Below are 18,883 nucleotides of genomic sequence, written 5' to 3' on the forward strand. Positions count from 1 at the left end.
TAACTGATTTGACATTTTTGGAGCTACTAAACAATATCTAGAGTAAGCATTATCATCCTGTTGTACTCTGCTGTGGTGTCAGCAGGCTGTCTTCCTGTGGCATTTTAGCTTAAAGGTGATGGATGTCTTTGGCCACCTCTTTGCTCCCTGAGGGGGAATTTCATAAAACACTTAAGACACTATCAGAGTCAGCAGGCCTGAGAGAAAACACTTTTCTTTTCCTTTCCTCTTCTGTCTCCATCTTTTTAGCTGTCTAGTGTTTAAGACAAAAAGTGTAGAATTGTCTCCGGCTTCATCCCACAGCATTAAAAACAACAGAAGACAAGTCAGTAAGACAAATATATTTCAGATTGTCATTTGATCAAAAGTTCATAGTTCCGATCTTCCAGATATTTGTCTGTCCGATCAAGTTCTTTCGCCTCTGATCCGAGTCATTAGATATTGAGTATCTGCCGACACCGAGTCCCGATCCGATACTTCTATTTTCCTAGATAATACAACTACACAGTGCACATTTCAAGTTCATTCAAGCTATTAAAATCAATCCTATGCTGGACAATTGAATAACTTTGCATTGCATTAAAAGAAACTGCCTGTATGTGAGTTGTTCCTTAAAGGTTCAATGTGTAATTCTTCACGTGGGGCTTATTTCTCTGTGTTTACTGGGGCATTAATGTTAACTGGGTGCTGTAGTCCAAGTAATATTACATTAGCTTGTTTATTGGACTAAATCTGTGGCAGAAACTAGAAAACGACCCACATATGCGTCTCGTCTTCCTGGTGGCGGTGCAGCCAAGAGAGCAGCCCGCCGGGGGAGGAGAGAGGTCGGCCGAGCCAGCCGTGAGATGGAGCCCCAGAGCGGCCGAAGAGACTTGAACTCCGCCAGAACAAACCCCTGCGCTGGCAGTCACAGCGGGCTGGTGGACCTGTGTGACGGCAGCAATAGAGAGTCAGAAGTTCCCAGGTGCTGTGGCTGAACTCGAGCTGACTGCTGACTGAAGCAACGCCGTTTTCCAGTGCCAACACCTATACGCTCGGCCTAAACAGCCTCCTGGCAGCTGTGAGGATGAAGCGAGGTGGTGCGGGTGGTTTTCTTGTTTCTGCCACTTTGAATGTAATCCAATAAACCAACAAAAAAACAGACACTGAACAAGAGAGTCAGGCAGCTGTACTTCTTCTCCCTCTGGTCTGAGGGCAGACTGACGCTACACTGACTCACTATCACCTCTAGAGGAACAAGTGGTATTACAGGACTGGACGGAGCGTAGCTTGCTGTTAGCATGCTAACTTCAATAATCTCTGCAACACAATACTTAGACGTCTTTGACTCAACGTCAACACTGTTACCTCTTCACACTGTTGATAATGTTAGTTAATTGTTTTAACCCTAACCCTTGGTGCAGCCTTTACCTGACTAACCTTAATGAACTGTTGAATGTTTATTTTCTTCGTCTGTTCATCTTTTGCGTGGAATATATGAATAAATGACAGTAATTGGGTTTTTGCTCGCAGGACTTTAGTTGCACTTGTAGCGTGGGGAGTGTGGTTATCGTGTCTCCCTCGAGTAGGGGCTGGGCCCTGCCCTCGGTGAAACACCTCACCTTAGCAAAACTCAAGAGACTCTCACACTGAGCTGAAATGAAACGAGTGCACATAAATTAAGTAAATAACATAAATATACAGTCTCATACTGCACTCTACTGCTGTGTATGGTGTTTGGTGTTTCACCACGGGAGGTTGTCAGCCCCTGCTCTCACACACACACGGGAGCTCAGCTTGTTGCAGGAGAGACAGAAAGCACAGATTTGGAAAGTTAACAGCGGCTGTGTGTGAAAGCTTCGCGAGTAAAAACACCTGAGTGACAACTGCATAAAAACGAACAGGGCTCAATATAGCTGATACCGATAAGTTAAAAAATGCCTTGTACGGCTCTGATACAGATCTTAGAGTTTGGATTGGGACCTACAGTAATTTGTAATATAAAAACATTGATTAGAGCAGCTTGAGTTGAGTCTTAAGTACAGCGCTCGGGTGTTTAGCCATATTTAAAACTACGACACAACATTGATGCTCCAAAGCTCTGCCTACCTCTCTATTGTGCTTCGAGATATATCGACAAAATGACAGTTGTTTGGAACGTAGCATTTGGCATTTACAGCCAAGAAAAGGATTATACCTGCGGGATGTGGTTTGAGAAGTTTCTATAGATGTTTCACTGTTTCTCTGCCGTGAAAACTGTTCACCGGTGACTGAAGTTCAGATAACCAGAGCTACTTAATCTCAGTCTTTGATTTAACTGTAAACTTCATTGTGGTGTTTGATATTCAAAAGACAGATTTAGGTCCTAGTATATAGGCTACCTCTTTTAAAGTTAAACAAGTACAGTGCAAACCTTGTGGAGTTGAGCTACTGCATATAGAATTGATGGGAAAGTGTTTGAGGAAAACAAAACTAATAATAGTGCTCCAATACCTGCAGACCACAGCACCTGGGGGAGTCTCGAGGGGCTGCTGCTCAGATGGAGGGTTCCTCTGGAAGTGTTTGCATTTGTGTGTGTGTGTGTGCGTGTGTGTGTGTGTGTGTGTGTGTGTGTGTGTGTGTGTGTGTGTGTGTGTGTGTGTGTGTGTGTGTGTGTGAGGGAGGGGTGGTGGTGGGCAGTTAGCTGCTTCAGAATGCTGGCGCGGTGCTTTCACAGATTTTCAGAGACGCACTGATCAATAAATGCTTTAAATAGGGACACAAATACCTGCACACAGCATTAATCTCAATAGCTGGATCCTATTTAAGAAGGAAGCATTTTGCTGAATAGATTGGCTGGATGGCAACCACACAGAGGTACATTAAGTGGTTGGAGTGGCCCAAACGCCACTCAATGCCTTCCCCAGTGTTAATTAGCAATGGCTCAGGGGGGAAATCCAGACCACACACACCGAAACACATACACGAGAAGTTGTACTGAGGTTTTTACACAATGGCCAAAGTTTTGGTCTATTTAGTTTTAGATAACTTTTTTTAACCTCCAGAAGGTAAACTAGTTTGGTCAGCTCATGCACAGTGACAAATAACAAAGAAGACACAAGTCAGACATGTTCACAACAGTAGTAGCAATAATACAAACTAACTCTTATTCAAATAGGATATATATAAAACTGTGTATTTAATACAGTTGATCAGTTAATACATAAAAGACGACTGTAAGCGATACACCTGAAAACAGGACCAATTAAGGATATAATAAATGTAAAATTATACCTTAAAAAAGATGTCAAGAACACAACCAATCCCTCAGGAAACATGTATTATATGATATTTAAAGGGTTGTGGGCACAGAAATCTTTCTGTGCAGCCTCTGTAAACGATCACTACACAACTTAAAACACAAAACGAGGGATGACCTTATAATTTAAATATGGTTTGAACGCTCCTCCTGGAGTCAAAGCCAACTACAGAACCAATCTTTTTTTTTTTAGAAACTTCGTAATCCTGTTCTTATCATTGGCTGTAAAGCTTTTACTCCATCCTACAGTAGCATAAAGCAAAGCACTGGCCACAAAACACAGAGTTGTATAAGGCGTTAACATTTTCTGAACAAGTACATTTGACATCAATATGATCTTCTAGATATTTGTATGAAGTAACAATTTTAACCTGCTGGATTTTTTATCATAATAGACCTTTTTCACCGCAAATCTTTTTGACTTGTCATAACAGAAAAAGCACAAGTGAAACATTAACGATGGCTGAGTTCCAATAAATATTTCAGTAAGCCATGTTACAGTGAGCCAGCATGCACCATATCAGGATCTCCCTTAAGTGGAATGCAGCCATCATTAATGTTATTAAATACACCTGTGCTTTTCCTACAGTCAACATGTCTGCTGTGAAAAAGGCCTATTTGAGAATGCTTCCTCCTTTTTTGAAGGTCAATAAGCAGCTTCTTTGTTTTATAATATGAAGGTTCAAGTTGTCACTTGGGCCTATGTTTGGGGACAGGACAGAAATCATGAGTGTGTTGACCTACACGAACTAAACTGCATGTGTGTGTGCAGCCTCAAGGGGATTTGTGTCCATGCCTCGGGGCGTGTGTAGTGGACAGCTTGCGGCTGGATTGATAGTGACGTCAACACGCCGCTACCTCTCCCCGAGGGCAGGATTAGTCGGGAGCAGCAGAGACAGCGCTCCGGTAATCTCCCGTTAATAAATGGGGGGAGACGGGCACGTTAGTAACTGCCGGTGCCGAGTGATTCCAGAGGCCCCCTGAGACTCCTGGGATTTGACTCCCTACTTTTGATGCATGATGGGTCGCTTCGTAACGCCGCAGCAAACTGACGCTTCAGGTAAATGCAGCAGGTAAACTGTGGAGACGCAGGGTGAACTCGTCTCAGGAGGATTTACCTTGGCAAGGTTTCCGCAGGCTGCCTGTCAACAACTGCTGCTGTTTTATTTTTACTGCTTAGTGTCTGCCGTGTGTGTGCGTGGAGGTTTCACTTGGGAGATTATGGGCTAGTTGTTGTCAACTTCATACAATCCGTGCAAAATTTAAGTGAAAGGACACCAGATTTAACTGTTGGTAAATGTTATTTTTTCTCAATTTTTAAAAGCGTCTTTGGTTTCACACACGCACACATACAATCACACAAAGACAGAGTAAAGGGCCACTCAGTGTACTTGTGGGTACCAGTGATGCAGTGGAGGATCGTGGACCCATTTGAACTCGGTTCATCTGTTGTTGACCGACCGACTGCTGGCAAGGTTAGTGTTTATGACAGATTAGAGGACACATCATAGCTGAATGACAGACTGATTTAGCTGTGAAAGTAAGCAGAAGCTGAATTTATAGACAAAACCAAACATTAACAAAATAAATAATTAGGAATAAAACTAAAAGTTGTCAATAAGTGCTGATTGTTTATATTTTTATATTTTGTGACAGAAGAACATTCCCCAAACACTCGGGCTAGTGTATTGCTTCATAATGATGACCCTCTAAATATCATAGGCTCTTTTTTTTAACCAGCGTACTACTGCTGCTACTGTACAGGAAAGACAGTATACCCGCCTATATCACCAGATAGATTGCAGCCTACTCAACGTGCTGAGGTGCGCGACTTTTTTCGCAGAAGGTCTAATTAAGCTTAATTACAATGAATCTAACCTTTGATCCTTTTTTTTTTTTTCCATTTCTCTCTTTCAAGGACAGAAAATGAGGAGACGAGAGGAAGTATGAGGGCAGACTTGACATGATCATAAATGTGGCCTAGTCTATATAGCCTACTACCTCTGGGCATTTATGGTTTGGCTGTCACCTACTTGGCACCTGCCTCTAAATAACCAGATAACACCCATTATTCACCGCGTCTAAGGGGTGATGCATACTAACTACTACAGGCCATGTTGTAGCCGCCGTGTTACTTTTACCGCTACCGGTTTTTACTGTAAGTTCACTGTATTTAACGGATCCGTGTGAGTAAAGGTCCAATAATATGTAAAGATCAGTGCGCGCGAGATGAGTAAGGAGCCCCTGAAGAATTTATTACAGTGGGTTGTCTTTTGCTGCTTATTGTGTGTGTGTGTGTGTGTGTGTGTGTGTGTGTGTGTGTGTGTGTGTGTGTGTGTGTGTGTGTGTGTGTGTGTGTGTGTGTGTGTGTTACTGAGAGAGAGCACATGAAAACGGCAGCAAATGCTCAGTGAATAGAGACAAAAGAGGACAAAGAAAGTTTTGGTTCTGCACCACTTAGGTCGAACAGTGCAGGTATTAGGCGGTGTGTGTGTTTGTGCGCGTGCGTGCGTATGTGTGTGTGTGTAGGCGGTGCGCTGACTCGGGTTGAGAGAGACAGTACCACTACCGGACACGGGAGAGAGAGAGAGAGAGAGAGAGAGAGAGAGAGAGAGAGAGAGAGAGAGAGAGAGAGAGCGAGAGAGAGAGAGAGTATGCTCTACGCGAGAGAGTGTGAGACAGTCAGTGCTGGTTGGAAATATGCGAGGTGGATGTTTCTTGTGAGCAGCAGACACACCGCCGTGCGTCTTTGCGCTCGCAGATCATCCAGTCCTGATCCACTCACAGTGTCTTTCTCTCGTTTTCCCCTCAGCAGCCTCACCTGCGAAGCCACAGCGGAGGATCGCGGAGCTCCTCAACGGACACTTTGCTGACTGACAGACACCGGGACGGACAGACAGACCCATCAGTGTACTTTTACCATGGAGGAGAGCCGCGCAGAGTAACTTACAGCAGCCCACAGTATCCACAATCAGACTGTCAGAGAGGAGAGCGAGCTTTCACAATGACCAGTTAAATTCCTGCCGCCAATGATTTCTTTGGAGAGTGGATTGACCATCTCCTAACAGCTGAGGAGACGAGCAGAGAGGCCTTTTATTCGTTTATTTCAGTCCTCAGATGGACCGAGTGCCCTCGGCACTGGCCGCTAAGATGCGCTGGATCACGCTGGTGCTTGCCGGCTTGACTTTCTGGGGCAAAGTGACTATTTGTAACTGTTTCGACTACGAGGAGCCAGACTATGATTATTATGAAGAGGACAGAGCGGAGACCATTGACTACAAAGACCCATGCAAAGCTGGTGAGTTCTGCATTTACTCTGTTATAGTTTGTAGGATAATCTTAAAATAACATTGAAAATATATATTTTTGCGCGTCTGCCCGCGGTGATTCAATCCCTCTCGAGCGCTGCCTCTGAGGTTGCACGTGTATGAGAGATGACAGCGAGTGTGCGTGTTTGTGTGCATATGTGTGCACACACTCGTCCAGATGCCCCTTTCTCCCCCACGATTCATAACCGACGGTTATGATGCCTCGGTGGTGCCACGTGCAGACCGGTGACTGTCCCGCTAAACCCATGCCCTCCTGAAATGCACGCGCACACATTCAGCGTGCATCACCTGTAGGCAGATTTTGTTCTTGATTGTAGCAGAAATGTCGGTGCATTTGAGAACATGCTGTGCATGAGAATGCATGTTCGTGTTTATGTGGGTTTGTGTGGGTTTGTGTATGAGTCCAGATGTTAAATCAACCATCAATGAAGATGAGAAACAGCTGGACTCAACTGTACCAAAACAGCGCTCTTTTTCACACACACACACACACACACACACACACACACACACACACACACACACACACACACACACACACACACACACACACACACACACACATAACATTTTTGTTGGACCTCAAATGAGGGGGCTGCTGTGGAACAACAGTAAAACCATGTTTGGTCTCATAAGATACATACATTAAATATGTAAGTTTTTCCTCAGTATATTATAGGTCTTTTAAAGGTGTGGGTGAGTTTAATGTCATGGTATCTTTGTGTGCTCCACCCAAATGAACTCATGTTTTTCGACACAAAGCTGGAGATTCATTTAAGATTTATTGCCGTCTTTCCTTCTTTCTTTAACTACATATGTTATGTCCTGTATGTCCTGTATTTGTTGGTGTCCAGTCCATTTACTTATTATAGTCTTCATGATTTGAACATTTCTATCAAATATAATTCCTGAGTTTCAGTAATAATACTGGCACGGTACTTTTAAAAAAATATTTTAGATCAGTATGTTAGCTTGAGGAACATTCAGACATTTCTATTGTATTTCTATTTACATCTTTTTTCATTCAGAAAATATGCTACACAGTCATAACTTTACCTAAAAACATAGTTTACGATTAAGTGTGTTGATTTCCAAATGTTGGAAATACTGTGTATATGATCAAAGAATAAGTAAACAAGAAAAAGAACCTTAACGAGTATTGAGGATCAGTCGCCAGCACCAAACCCTCCTTCCCCTTGCACTTATGTTTTGTGTTTAGGTGTACAGACATATGTCGATTGCCTTTCAACATATGGAACACTCTGTTTACGACCACCACTCAGACCATGTAGCAAAGTTGAATGACCTGTAAGGATTATTGTTGCATGTTAACCCTACTACAGTACCAGCATCATTCCTACAGAGCAGGTAGAGGAATCTGAAGCTCTCCTCTCTTGATGAAAAGACATATTGCGGTATTGCATCTTCTTTGTCTAGATTCTTGTTGTGGTTACACCCACGACTGTGTGTGTATGTGCAGATGTGTTTGTGCAAACAGATATGTTTGTATACTGTATTTTAATGGCACTTTAAACGCCTTAATGTTGTCTGTGATGACACATTGGACTGATAAGAACTCCACCCAAAACACTGAGCGTCCACACGCTGACCAACACACATTCCTCACATACCAAATACACAAACCTGACAACCCTGGACACTGGCCTGTGTGTGTGTGTGTGTGTGTGTGTGTGTGTGTGTGTGTGTGTGTGTGTGTGTGTGTGTGTGTGTGTGTGTGTGTGTTTTCATGTGCATGTTACACTGATCTCTGTGTGAGTGATTCCATGTTGATACTTCAATCCCATGACTTTGTGGTTTTTAGTTATACTGAGAGCTGACCATGTGTGTGTGTGTGTGTGTGTGTTTTTGGATTGAAGCCCGGCAGGTTAAAGGGAGACAGTCAGTCTACATATGTTTGAGTAACTGAGCGACTCTTGTAGCTTGAAATAACGGTGAGAAAACACAAGCAGTGTTTTTATTTGCTGGAAATATCAGTGTACATAAAGAATGTATTCATACTTAAATGCTTAGGTTACTCACAGCAATTGCACACATGAGTATTCAGTTTCCCCTAAACCTCTCCATAATTGATATCTGTTTCTGTTTCTTCCTATAACTTCTTCTTTACCAAATCTTTACATTTATTAAGCATTATTTTTAAGGCATTGTTTCGCCTTCATTTGATAGTTGACAGAAGAGAGCGGGTACAAAGAGGGGAGGGGGGCATCATGCGGCAAATGTCCCTGTCTGGACTTGAACTGGGAGCATCACATTTACATGGTATGCATGTTGTGTTCAGATTAGGTGCAAATTAAATGTTGGCCTCGCTTTATTCCTGTTGTGTTCAGTCTGAATGCACCAGCAGTCTATTGGCTTTTAGGAATTACCTTACGTTCACTTCTAATGTATCATCCTCTTACATTCTCTTATATCATGACAAGTATCTGAATGTAATGTTATTGCAAACGATCCGTATTGCTGAAATAGTAAGTAGATTTCTAGATTAGACGATTGCCAGAAACAAATCGGTTGACAAAATAATCTCACCTCAAGGTCCATTTAGTAGCTGAAGCTCACGGGGCGCTTATCTGCAGGTTTTCTCAATTTCCAAGGAACGGTAGATGTTCTCACACGTCTAGGAATTCTCATTCATGTTGACTTTAAAGTTGAGGTTCAAAGTTAAGTCTTGACTTTGGAAACAAGAAAAATAATTTAATCGAGTAAAAATACAAAGTAGTCACTGATACTGGCTTCTCATACGTGAGGATTTGCTTTTTTCTCTGTTTTATATCATTGTAGAATAAATATCTTTGGGTTTTATACTTCTTCACATGATTCACATATAGATGCACCACAGTTCACTAGATACATATATTGAATAACTGTATAAATTATACTGTAAATACAAATCATTCTCTTAAACTATTTAATGCTTGTCTTCCCTTTACACAACCACATTCCCACTGCCTCCGCTTAAAGGGGAATAAATAATGTTAGTAATAATAATAATACATCCATGTGTATCTTCCCAACATCTGCATATACATTCATACTCGCACATAAACCTCGAACATCTAAATGCATACACAGATATGCATGCACATATGCACCAGTGAGGGTCTACGCATGTGCATACATGCACGTAAATTCACAGGTTTACAGTCTTTTTTTGCTATCAATAATATAATCAACAGATTAACCGATAATGAAGACGATTGTAAGTGGCACCCCTAGTGTGAACCCATTTTGTTGTCAGTAGGTATCAGATTGGTGGCTGTGTGTTTCTGCGTATGTGCAGCTTTTGGAAGTGGAAGTGCGGCTCATTCCGGGCCTGACCCTGTGGCATCGGTCTGAGTGGTTGGTATTCCGCCTCCTGTTTTTGCTGGGAAAACACAAGTGGAATATTTGGCTGTCTGCTTATCTCCGCCGAGTCCCGCACTGGTAGACAGGAGAACACACACTTCCAGGCCTTTGTGAAGTGATTTCCCTACACGAACACACATGCACACAGACGCACACACTCGATACACACACACGCAGAGCTCCCTCCATTCACCCGCGCTTATCTCTTCCTGGTTGTCTGCATCCTGCCACTCAGCTGGAGATGACACACACACGTGCACGCACACACACAATCGTACGGGCGTGCAAGAGCTCCTACGCTCACTCAAGAGTCATTCATGCTTCCTTCCAAATCACTGTTCTCATAAAATGCTCACACAAACGGAGTAAAAGCTAAACAAACCACGATGTCCGAGTGAAGCTGTGGGTCATTTCTTCAGCAGTGACCCAAGAGACCAACTGCCTGTTCCTCAAATACAATAGTGGTGTATCACAGGAGTGTGCAACAGTGAAGTACAATGCATAATGTACATTTTCTCATGGGCGTACATGTCTGAAGTACAGTACAGGCATTACAAAGAGTTCATACTGCAACAAGGGTGGGAACAAAACAAAACAAAAACATTTGCATTATGTTTAAAGACATAAAAGAAATGGTGGTTGTGTTCTCTTCATCATGCAACAGCAACGATGCAGGTTGACTGCAGTGAACTTCACTCAAATCCTGGAGTGAGGAATTATTCTTTTCTCGTCTCCACTCGGGGATTAGAGAGCCGAGTCAGGTAAAAGAGTCGGCGGTGATTTAGTGTCGAGTTTATGAGCACTTAAGTAACATGAAAAGTCACATCACAGTTTTGCATATGGAGCTTGAACCAGGACCTTCCACTTGAGGGACGATCTCCGCCCTGCTACCTACATCAGGAGGTCAGGTTGGCTGAAACAGGTGTAGATCATCGGTTCACAAAAGTTAATAGCTGTGTGATATATTGTCTAAGGGCTCCAGATAATTCTAAAGCAAAAAAAAAAAACAACTAAAGGAAAGCTTTGAAGAAACAGCACACTCTTTTTGGGATTCAGGTGACATTTATTGACTGCGGGTGTTCATATAGCCATTTTGATATAAGTTTAACAAACACTCTCGTTAGTGTTTGTGCATCACGTGAATGTGTGTGTGCCCGTGCCCATGTATACTGTATGTGTGCTTTTGAGTTTTTCACTGAGAGTGAAGCCCACCATGTCGTGACAGTGAGCTGCAGCTACTGTTCACCCCTTCCCCCATTCCTCAGTAGGAAGGAAACTAGAGCAGTGTGTGTGTGTGTGTGTGTGTGTGTGTGTGTGTGTGTGTGTGTGTGTGTGTGTGTGTGTGTGTGTGTGTGTGTGTGTGTGTGTGTGTGTGTGTGTGTGTGTGTGTGTGTGTGGACGAACGATCTCACTCATATATTAAACAGGATTTTCCCGGGCAGAGTGCTCCTGCCACTGAGCTTCCGAAGTCTTCTTCAGGATTCCCGCCTCAGCACAAACTCTGCGGGCGCGCTGAGAGCCGACTGTTTGTTTTGGAGCGTCATTGTTCCGGAGCTGCAGAAGCCATGAGTCAGCACCTCCGTCACTCCGCCCACCAGCCACGCATTGCTCAATTATTAAATGTCTGGCTGCTTTTATGTCACCTAGCTTTTCCTGATGGTATTTATAGCAGCAAAATCATTCGCATAAACCTATTGTTGGCCGAGGAAAAGCCACTTCTTACAGTCAAACTCTTTCCGATGTCCCTAGTATTGTAGGAACCCAGTTGTGGTCACAGTTGCAGCGTCCCCCCACAACATGATGCACAGCTACAAGGGTCGGGTATCGTTTAGATTTGAACGATTCCGACTCTGCTTATCGATTCCGGTTTTTAACGGTTCTTGTTTTCGATTCTTTGAGGGGGTCGAAACAGGTAACACAGAAAAAAACTTATTTATGAAAATATTTAGACAATTTATATTCATAATTCACTTCATACGGTTTATGAACGCTGTAAATGTAGATTTCTTGTATTAACTCCATTTTTTCATTGCAATTTGTCTACACAACTAATAAGCTATGCAGTCGCGCCTGATGTACAGACTGGAAGACGTTCAGAGCGGCACTATCCGCCATCCTCACAAAAATTAACTTTGCTCTCTATTATATATCTTTGATTTACTGTAAGAGCCGGTTGCCTGCTGGGCCCCCTAGTGCACACCCAGGACACCCTGAAGGTTAAACCGAGCCTTGATCGTGTCCCGTCACAATGTCTGGCCAAACCCATGACCTGCAGATGAGGAATCTCTGTGTCTCATAATGTGATAAAGACACCAGTGTGTGTGTGTGTGTGTGTGTGTGTGTGTGTGTGTGTGTGTGTGTGTGTGTGTGTGTGTCTGTGTGTGTGTGTGTGTGTGTGTGTGTGTGTGTGTCATATACTATTATGTAATTGTGTTACATACCAAACATTTCTTTGCCTTTTATCCCTGTCATGTTAAGAAGTGTTTAAGTGTGTGCTCTTTTGAAGTCGCAGGTGTCTTATCGTGTGTGTTGTAATCGTCTTTTTTTACTATTTTTATTTGATTTATTCTCAAGTAATTGGAATTCTAATGACTTCAAGATTTTGCTCGCCGGCTCTTGCTTTTGGTTTTGTGTGTTTTGTACAACAGCACACACAGTTGGATTTATGGTGATTTATGTTAAAGAAATGAAAAGATATATAGCTCTCCTCTGGAACTGAAGGCAGCCTGACAGTATTTCCCTGTTAATTGGATTTGTTTATGATCAGTCTGGGCTTTATTTCCGGGTCGTTTCATATGTCCAGTTGTTCGCCTCACTGCTCTGCCATCTGTTTTCAGCTTCATTCATGCTTGAAGAAACTTTGCCTTCTTAATCTGTAGACAAACATACACACACTGTGCTTGAGGTAAACAGTGTCAATGTAGAGGTGTGCAATTGGGTCTTTGTCAGCGTCTAGGAATGTGTTTAAGCCAACAACAACATATGATTAGTGTGTGCTTTTGTTTCAGGGCTGAACTATGACATCATGGATATATTATTTCTGAACTCTGCAGATGCACATTAAACATCTGTTAAAGGAAACCATAAAGCTTTACTCTTCTGTGTTGTCGGCTTAGGGTTCTTCCTACACACACACACACACACACACACACACACACACACACACACACACACACACACACACACACACATACACACACACACACACACACACACACACACACACACTACACTCTTTTGTTCATGATAATTTAATTTGATGTCACAGAGGTTGTGATTATCCCGTACTCTCTTTCTCAGTCTCTGCAACGCACATGACGATTTTGAACTTGGCCTAAGTTTCTAAATTTTTCCGTTTTATCTTTAAAAAACATATTTCTGACGGATGACATTACAGACTCCAGCATCTCTTCACATTGCAACACCTTACACGCTCCAAGTGGCACAAAGCCTTTCCATTTTAGATTCAGATTTAACTTTGTTTTCAAGAAACTTCTTAAACCAGTCATATAGCATAATCCAGCCCAGTAGGCCCTGGAATAAAGTCCATATTGGATGATTCCACACCTCACAGGTTTACGTGCAATGCAAATATTCACTGCAGATGTAGTGAGCCTTATATGTAGCGAGGCGGAATGTAAGGGTGTGACCCTAACCCTAACCCTAACTTAAGTATACCTTAAATCTTTTCAAACCTTAAACATACTGTAGTTGACATGCACAGATATTGTAGAACGTGAGAATTCGAATTTGACATTGGAATTTGAAAAAAAAACGTAAAACGTCATTGAAAGTAATCGGGGGGGTTTTGCAGAACATTCTAACATTCTTGTTCGGTGGTAAAGTTGCATCATCCATTTCTTTTCATTTCTTATCTGTATGGTCAAAATGTTTCAAACTGTTATGTTTTGCCAAGACGTGAGTCAGACAGGCGATTCTGACCAATGAAAAGCAAGATGTGTTGTTTCGATTAATATGTGAAATGTCGAAGAATACTGAAACATGTCCATCGCAACTTCTCACAGTCCAAAGTGAAGTTTTGTCCAATCAACGGTCCAAAACCCACAGATGGTCAGTGAACTATGATAGAAGGCAAATAAACACAGTGTATATTTACAATTTAGAAGCTGGAACCAACTAATTTTTAGCATTTAAGAAACTTAATATATATAATTGATTGTCAGAATTAATTTTCTGTCGTTCAACTAATTGATGAATCAACTAATCGTTTCAGCTCTACTCAACTGGGTCATGTGTAAGGATGGTAACAGTTTACTATATTGGAATATACTGCCTACATAAATGCTATAGAAGAGGTTTGGAAAGTTTCTATGGACGTTGTGATGATTTGATTTCCAAAGATGTCACTTTAGGAATCTGCTGTAAGCTGTACATCCAATCTGACCACAGCTATAAACTATTAACAGCCCCCTTCCCATTTGCATTGACTGAATTATGTAAATTTCAGGTGGATAAGTATCACTATAATGGGCCACTCAGCTGGGTAGTATGTTGAAATTATGGTTGTGCTGTACGGTTTTTTTGGGCGTGCATTTTTTGTAACCTTGGCACATTTGTAGCACCGTCGGCGTACAGTGAGCTCCAACTGCAGCACCTATTGCTGCTCACAAAGGGTTAATGTAGATCATGCAGCTTGCACAACAATTACTTTTGGAGAAAATCCTCAAACAAGGCCGATAATCTCCTTTTAATACTACAGTTCAGTCACAGTTATATACAGTATACTAATATCACACAAGTAGAAGGGCTTACACACACACACACGCACACATCTTAGCCCACCTACAGTGTGACCTTATATTTGCTTAATGAGGAGCTTAGTGAGATGTGTGTGTGTGTTTGTATGTGTGTGTTTGTGTTAGATACACCCCAGTGAGTTCAGCATGAGTGCAGAACTCAGCAGTGCATAATTCTTTACTGTATTGTACCGTGGTGTAAAATGTAAAAGGTACATGCAAATAAAATAATAATACGGGAAATTGATATATCTCCCCTTAATTGATATAAAAACTTAAATAACTTAAATGCTATTCTCTAAAATATTAATAACTTATTCATCAAATAAAACAGAATAATTTAACTAAATAACTAAGTTTTTTCGCTTTTCCTATATTTTTAATGTGCAAATGATGTTTCAGAGTTCATATTTCAGCCTTACAAAGACGCACACAATCACACAGAGCACCGCTGTAGGTTTGACATTTGTTAGCAGGCTGCAGAGTAAACTTGCAGAAAGCCGACATCCGTCCTGTCAGCCTGAGAAGTTGATCAATACAACACAAACCGACCTGCTCGCTCTCCAAACAGCCACCATGCTGCTGGATGCATGTGAGGGAAGTCTGAGTTTGTGTTTGGTGCATTATTTCTGTGTGTGTGTGTGTGTGTGTTTGCTGCAGTGCCCCTGCTGAAGGGCGAACAGTAAGGCCCTGGTCAGCATGATGTAGGTCTCCTGGGATGCCCTGGGGTTTTTGGATCAATACCTTTCCTCCTGCATCTCCCTGCCTCACTGTCCTCACCGCTCCTCACCCACTGGCTTGACTTTGGGCTATTTATGGTATCTCTATGGATTAACAAGTCCCCAACAATCAATGAGCCAAACTTACTATCACTGTACTCTCTCTCCCTTTCTCGCTTTGTAACTCTGCTTGTGTCAGCTCCTCTCCTCTGGAAAAGTCCTTGTAGTTTATCTTGTTGTCCGGAAAACTACTCGGAGTGAATGTCACAAACACAATGTCCCACAAATAGAAACAAAAGCAAGGGGAGTATCACTTCTAATACAGGTGCAATGTGATACGGTCTATGTTTATATGAGAATTCACACAGATAATGACCTTTTCCTGGTGAAGTGCGAGTCTCTTTAGGTGTTAAGTGAATTTATTTTGCACCCATTTGGTAGTTTCTGTGTCCCGCCGTGACACCGCCGCAGTTTGCATTAGTGTGTCTCTAGAAATTGTGTCTCTCCAAAGTGCAATTTGTACCAGTGCCTGTCTAGACCACATCTAAGCACAAGTAATGGTGCAATTGTGTTATTTACGTGCCTATATAATGCAAAGTCACTCCAACATCAAGCTCTTCAGAATCAAATAAAACTTCTTTAATAGACGTCAAGTTTAACAGCTTTACTTTTCAAACACTAACTACTTAAATGCAGCCTTTTAAGTAAAAAGAAAAGCACACAAGGTCAAGACATCTCCGTGAAATACGCCACACTCCACTTCACTCAACCACAGACTGCATAAGTTATAGCTGCTGTAGTAGTGGGCCAACCACAATTCATAGTAACGCTTGTGATGATTGGCTGCGAGCAAAACCATACAAATAGTCACTATTTTCTAGATCTGGGTACAAAAAGGATCAAATGCAGGTGTTGTTTGACTTGAGAAGTTTTGATACTGCTTGGTACTTGGTTATCGTTCGATACCTTAAAGGAATCGAGTACCGATGCTACAAAATGCTCTGTTTTTTCAGGCAAATATTGCCAAACATTTCAAGGTTCCAGCTTCTCAAAAGTTTATTTGTCTTATATTATAGTAAACTGAATAGTTTGGTGGATTAGAGTAAGACTTAGAATAAGTCTTGCATAGTATCGTCTACATAACAGATACATATATAATAATAAATACATATAATACAGATCATTTCTACCCTTCAGTTCAGATATCAGTTGTCCTCATATTAAGGTAACCAACATATCATACAGCACCATTCAACAGCACACACTCCCAGTCTTTATCTGATATCATGATTTGTAAACCATCTGGGGTCATTGTGGTTTGCTCTTCGCTTTAACAATAGTTCTGAGTCGAGCACAATGGCACCCTGACCCCCCATTTCCTTTAGTGGCTATCCTGATTAGGTGAGTGACAAGTTTCTCCCATGCCATTGTTAATGTATTAGTGTCTTGCGTCCCTGTGGAGGGCAGTAACTCCGCTCAGCTAATCATTTTGCGATGGTTATCATTCAGTTGTTCATTGTTAGAGGCTGCGAGATGTACTGTAGATATGGTCGGAGAGGGGGAGAAAAAAAGAAAGAAACTGGTTGTATTGACAAAAGGATGAAAGAGGACGGGGATTGAAGCAGGAGCGATGAGGAAGGAAGGTTTTTCGAGAAAGATGATAAAGAGAGGCAGGCAGATGAGGCTGTGGGAACAAGTGTGTGAAAAAGTGTTTTGTTATGACCAGTACAGACACACAGCACCGCAAACCCACCGAATAATGTCATTTTAGATTAGAAATGAGAAAAGTTGTGTCACATTTTCTCTTTATCTGAACCATGCTTCAGCGTTATTGTCATTATACAATACAGGACTGCATAAAGAAATACAGTTGTAGCCACAGTACACACACGCAGAAGATGTATAAACAGATATTGAAATAAGTAAAGCAATAAAACAGAACAAAGTGTATAAAAGTAGTCGTAAAGTCAGACATAAAAAGGAAATGATGATTACAGCAAAGGTAAACAGTTACAAAATAATTCAAAGTAGTCCACAGACCGCGTTGCCTGGCTGAGCTGCAGTGGACAGATGGTAACAAAAAGAGGGAATTTCTATAATTCCTTTAATAAAAAGTCTGTAGTTGTTGAAAGTACCTGTTTTATTTGACTAACTGAGACTGCTGGTGCCTCATATTAGCTTTGTCTCACCTTAAAAAGAGGTTGAATGATTACAGGGACCGATAACTGATGAGCGAGTATTGTTTTAAGACAGACTTGATGAAAGTTTAAAACATATTGTAAAGGAAGATGGAGGCCAGGAGGATGACAGGCTTTAGCGCTCTGAGAAAGCCAGGATGGAGGTGGAGATGGTGGTCGAGGGGACAGTGGTGGGAGTGTCACTTTAAGAAAGGCTTACACACGGCTTGATATCAGACCACTGTAAGACCACCTGGTGGCTGAGCGTGTGTGTGATGAAAGAATACCCAGTTTCTTTTGGTTTACTACAAGTTTAAGTATTTGAGTGAATTATCGGGTGTGTAATTGGAGTGATTAAACTCAGTGAATCAATAACTAGAGGATTTCATTTATTGTGACGACTTCACCTCTTCGGATTAAGAAAACACTATCGCTACTTCCTGGTACGAGAGTTGTACTTGTGTGACTGCTATTGCAACCCACTGCCCGGTATACAAGTGCACATGCATTTACCTAATCAAAGGCTCTTAGAGCTCTGCACTGCAGGTCTTAGCGGGTCAAACTGTTTTGTACTGGAACTGAACTTAAGTGGAAATAAATCCGAGCTAGAACAACCTTGACAAAGAAAACAAAACAGGGCATCATTCTGAAAAAGATTTGGATTTGGTTTTGGTTCTGGTCCAGTGATTTAAGCCTTGTAGAGTTTTTGTTAATTTCTCAATTTCTGACTTAAACCATAGTTGGGTTGAGCCTTACTTTCTACACTTACAGTTAAACTGTCATTCACCTTGGAGCGGCTGCATAACTCTGAAGGAGGAGCGAGTTCTATGTCGACCTCTATTCCTGGTTCACCTCGTCTTCTTTTAATGAGGATTTTATTAAGAAATATTAAACCACACAGAACAAAACACATTTTATCTTACTCTATGTTGCCGCAAGACATGCAAATAATATGGTTGAACAAAACACAAGTTATGAAATGTACTTGGGATAACACACTCTGGACAAATACCACACACCTACATGGGCATCTACCTCAGTAACTATAACAAACAAGCCATCATGGCTGCCTCCCACCCAGAAAGCTCTTGAAGGAACAGGAACAATGTCAGACTTTCCTTTGTTCCTGTTGGATTCGATACAAACTTACACTTGAGATAACACAGACATGAGACAGGGACAAAGTTAGAAAAGAACTAACCTTGTTCCTGAGAAACTTTTTATTAGGGCTGAATGATTAAACAAACAAACAAAAATCTAA

The 18,883-nt window shown here is 41.7% G+C and overlaps 1 protein-coding gene across 1 annotated transcript in view; it reads left to right on the top strand.

Annotated features, from left to right (window-relative positions):
• Positions 1–5,980: 5,980 nt before the first annotated feature.
• The window catches only part of tll1 (tolloid-like 1), a 39,402-nt gene continuing 26,499 nt past the window's right edge, over positions 5,981–18,883 (top strand). The window contains 1 exon segment of the mRNA XM_029438458.1: positions 5,981–6,575. Coding sequence (XP_029294318.1) covers positions 6,395–6,575 — 181 coding nt within the window. The 5' untranslated portion in view covers positions 5,981–6,394.

The sequence above is a fragment of the Cottoperca gobio genome, chromosome 1 (genome assembly GCF_900634415.1).
Source record: "Cottoperca gobio chromosome 1, fCotGob3.1, whole genome shotgun sequence".
Lineage (NCBI taxonomy): Eukaryota > Metazoa > Chordata > Actinopteri > Perciformes > Bovichtidae > Cottoperca > Cottoperca gobio.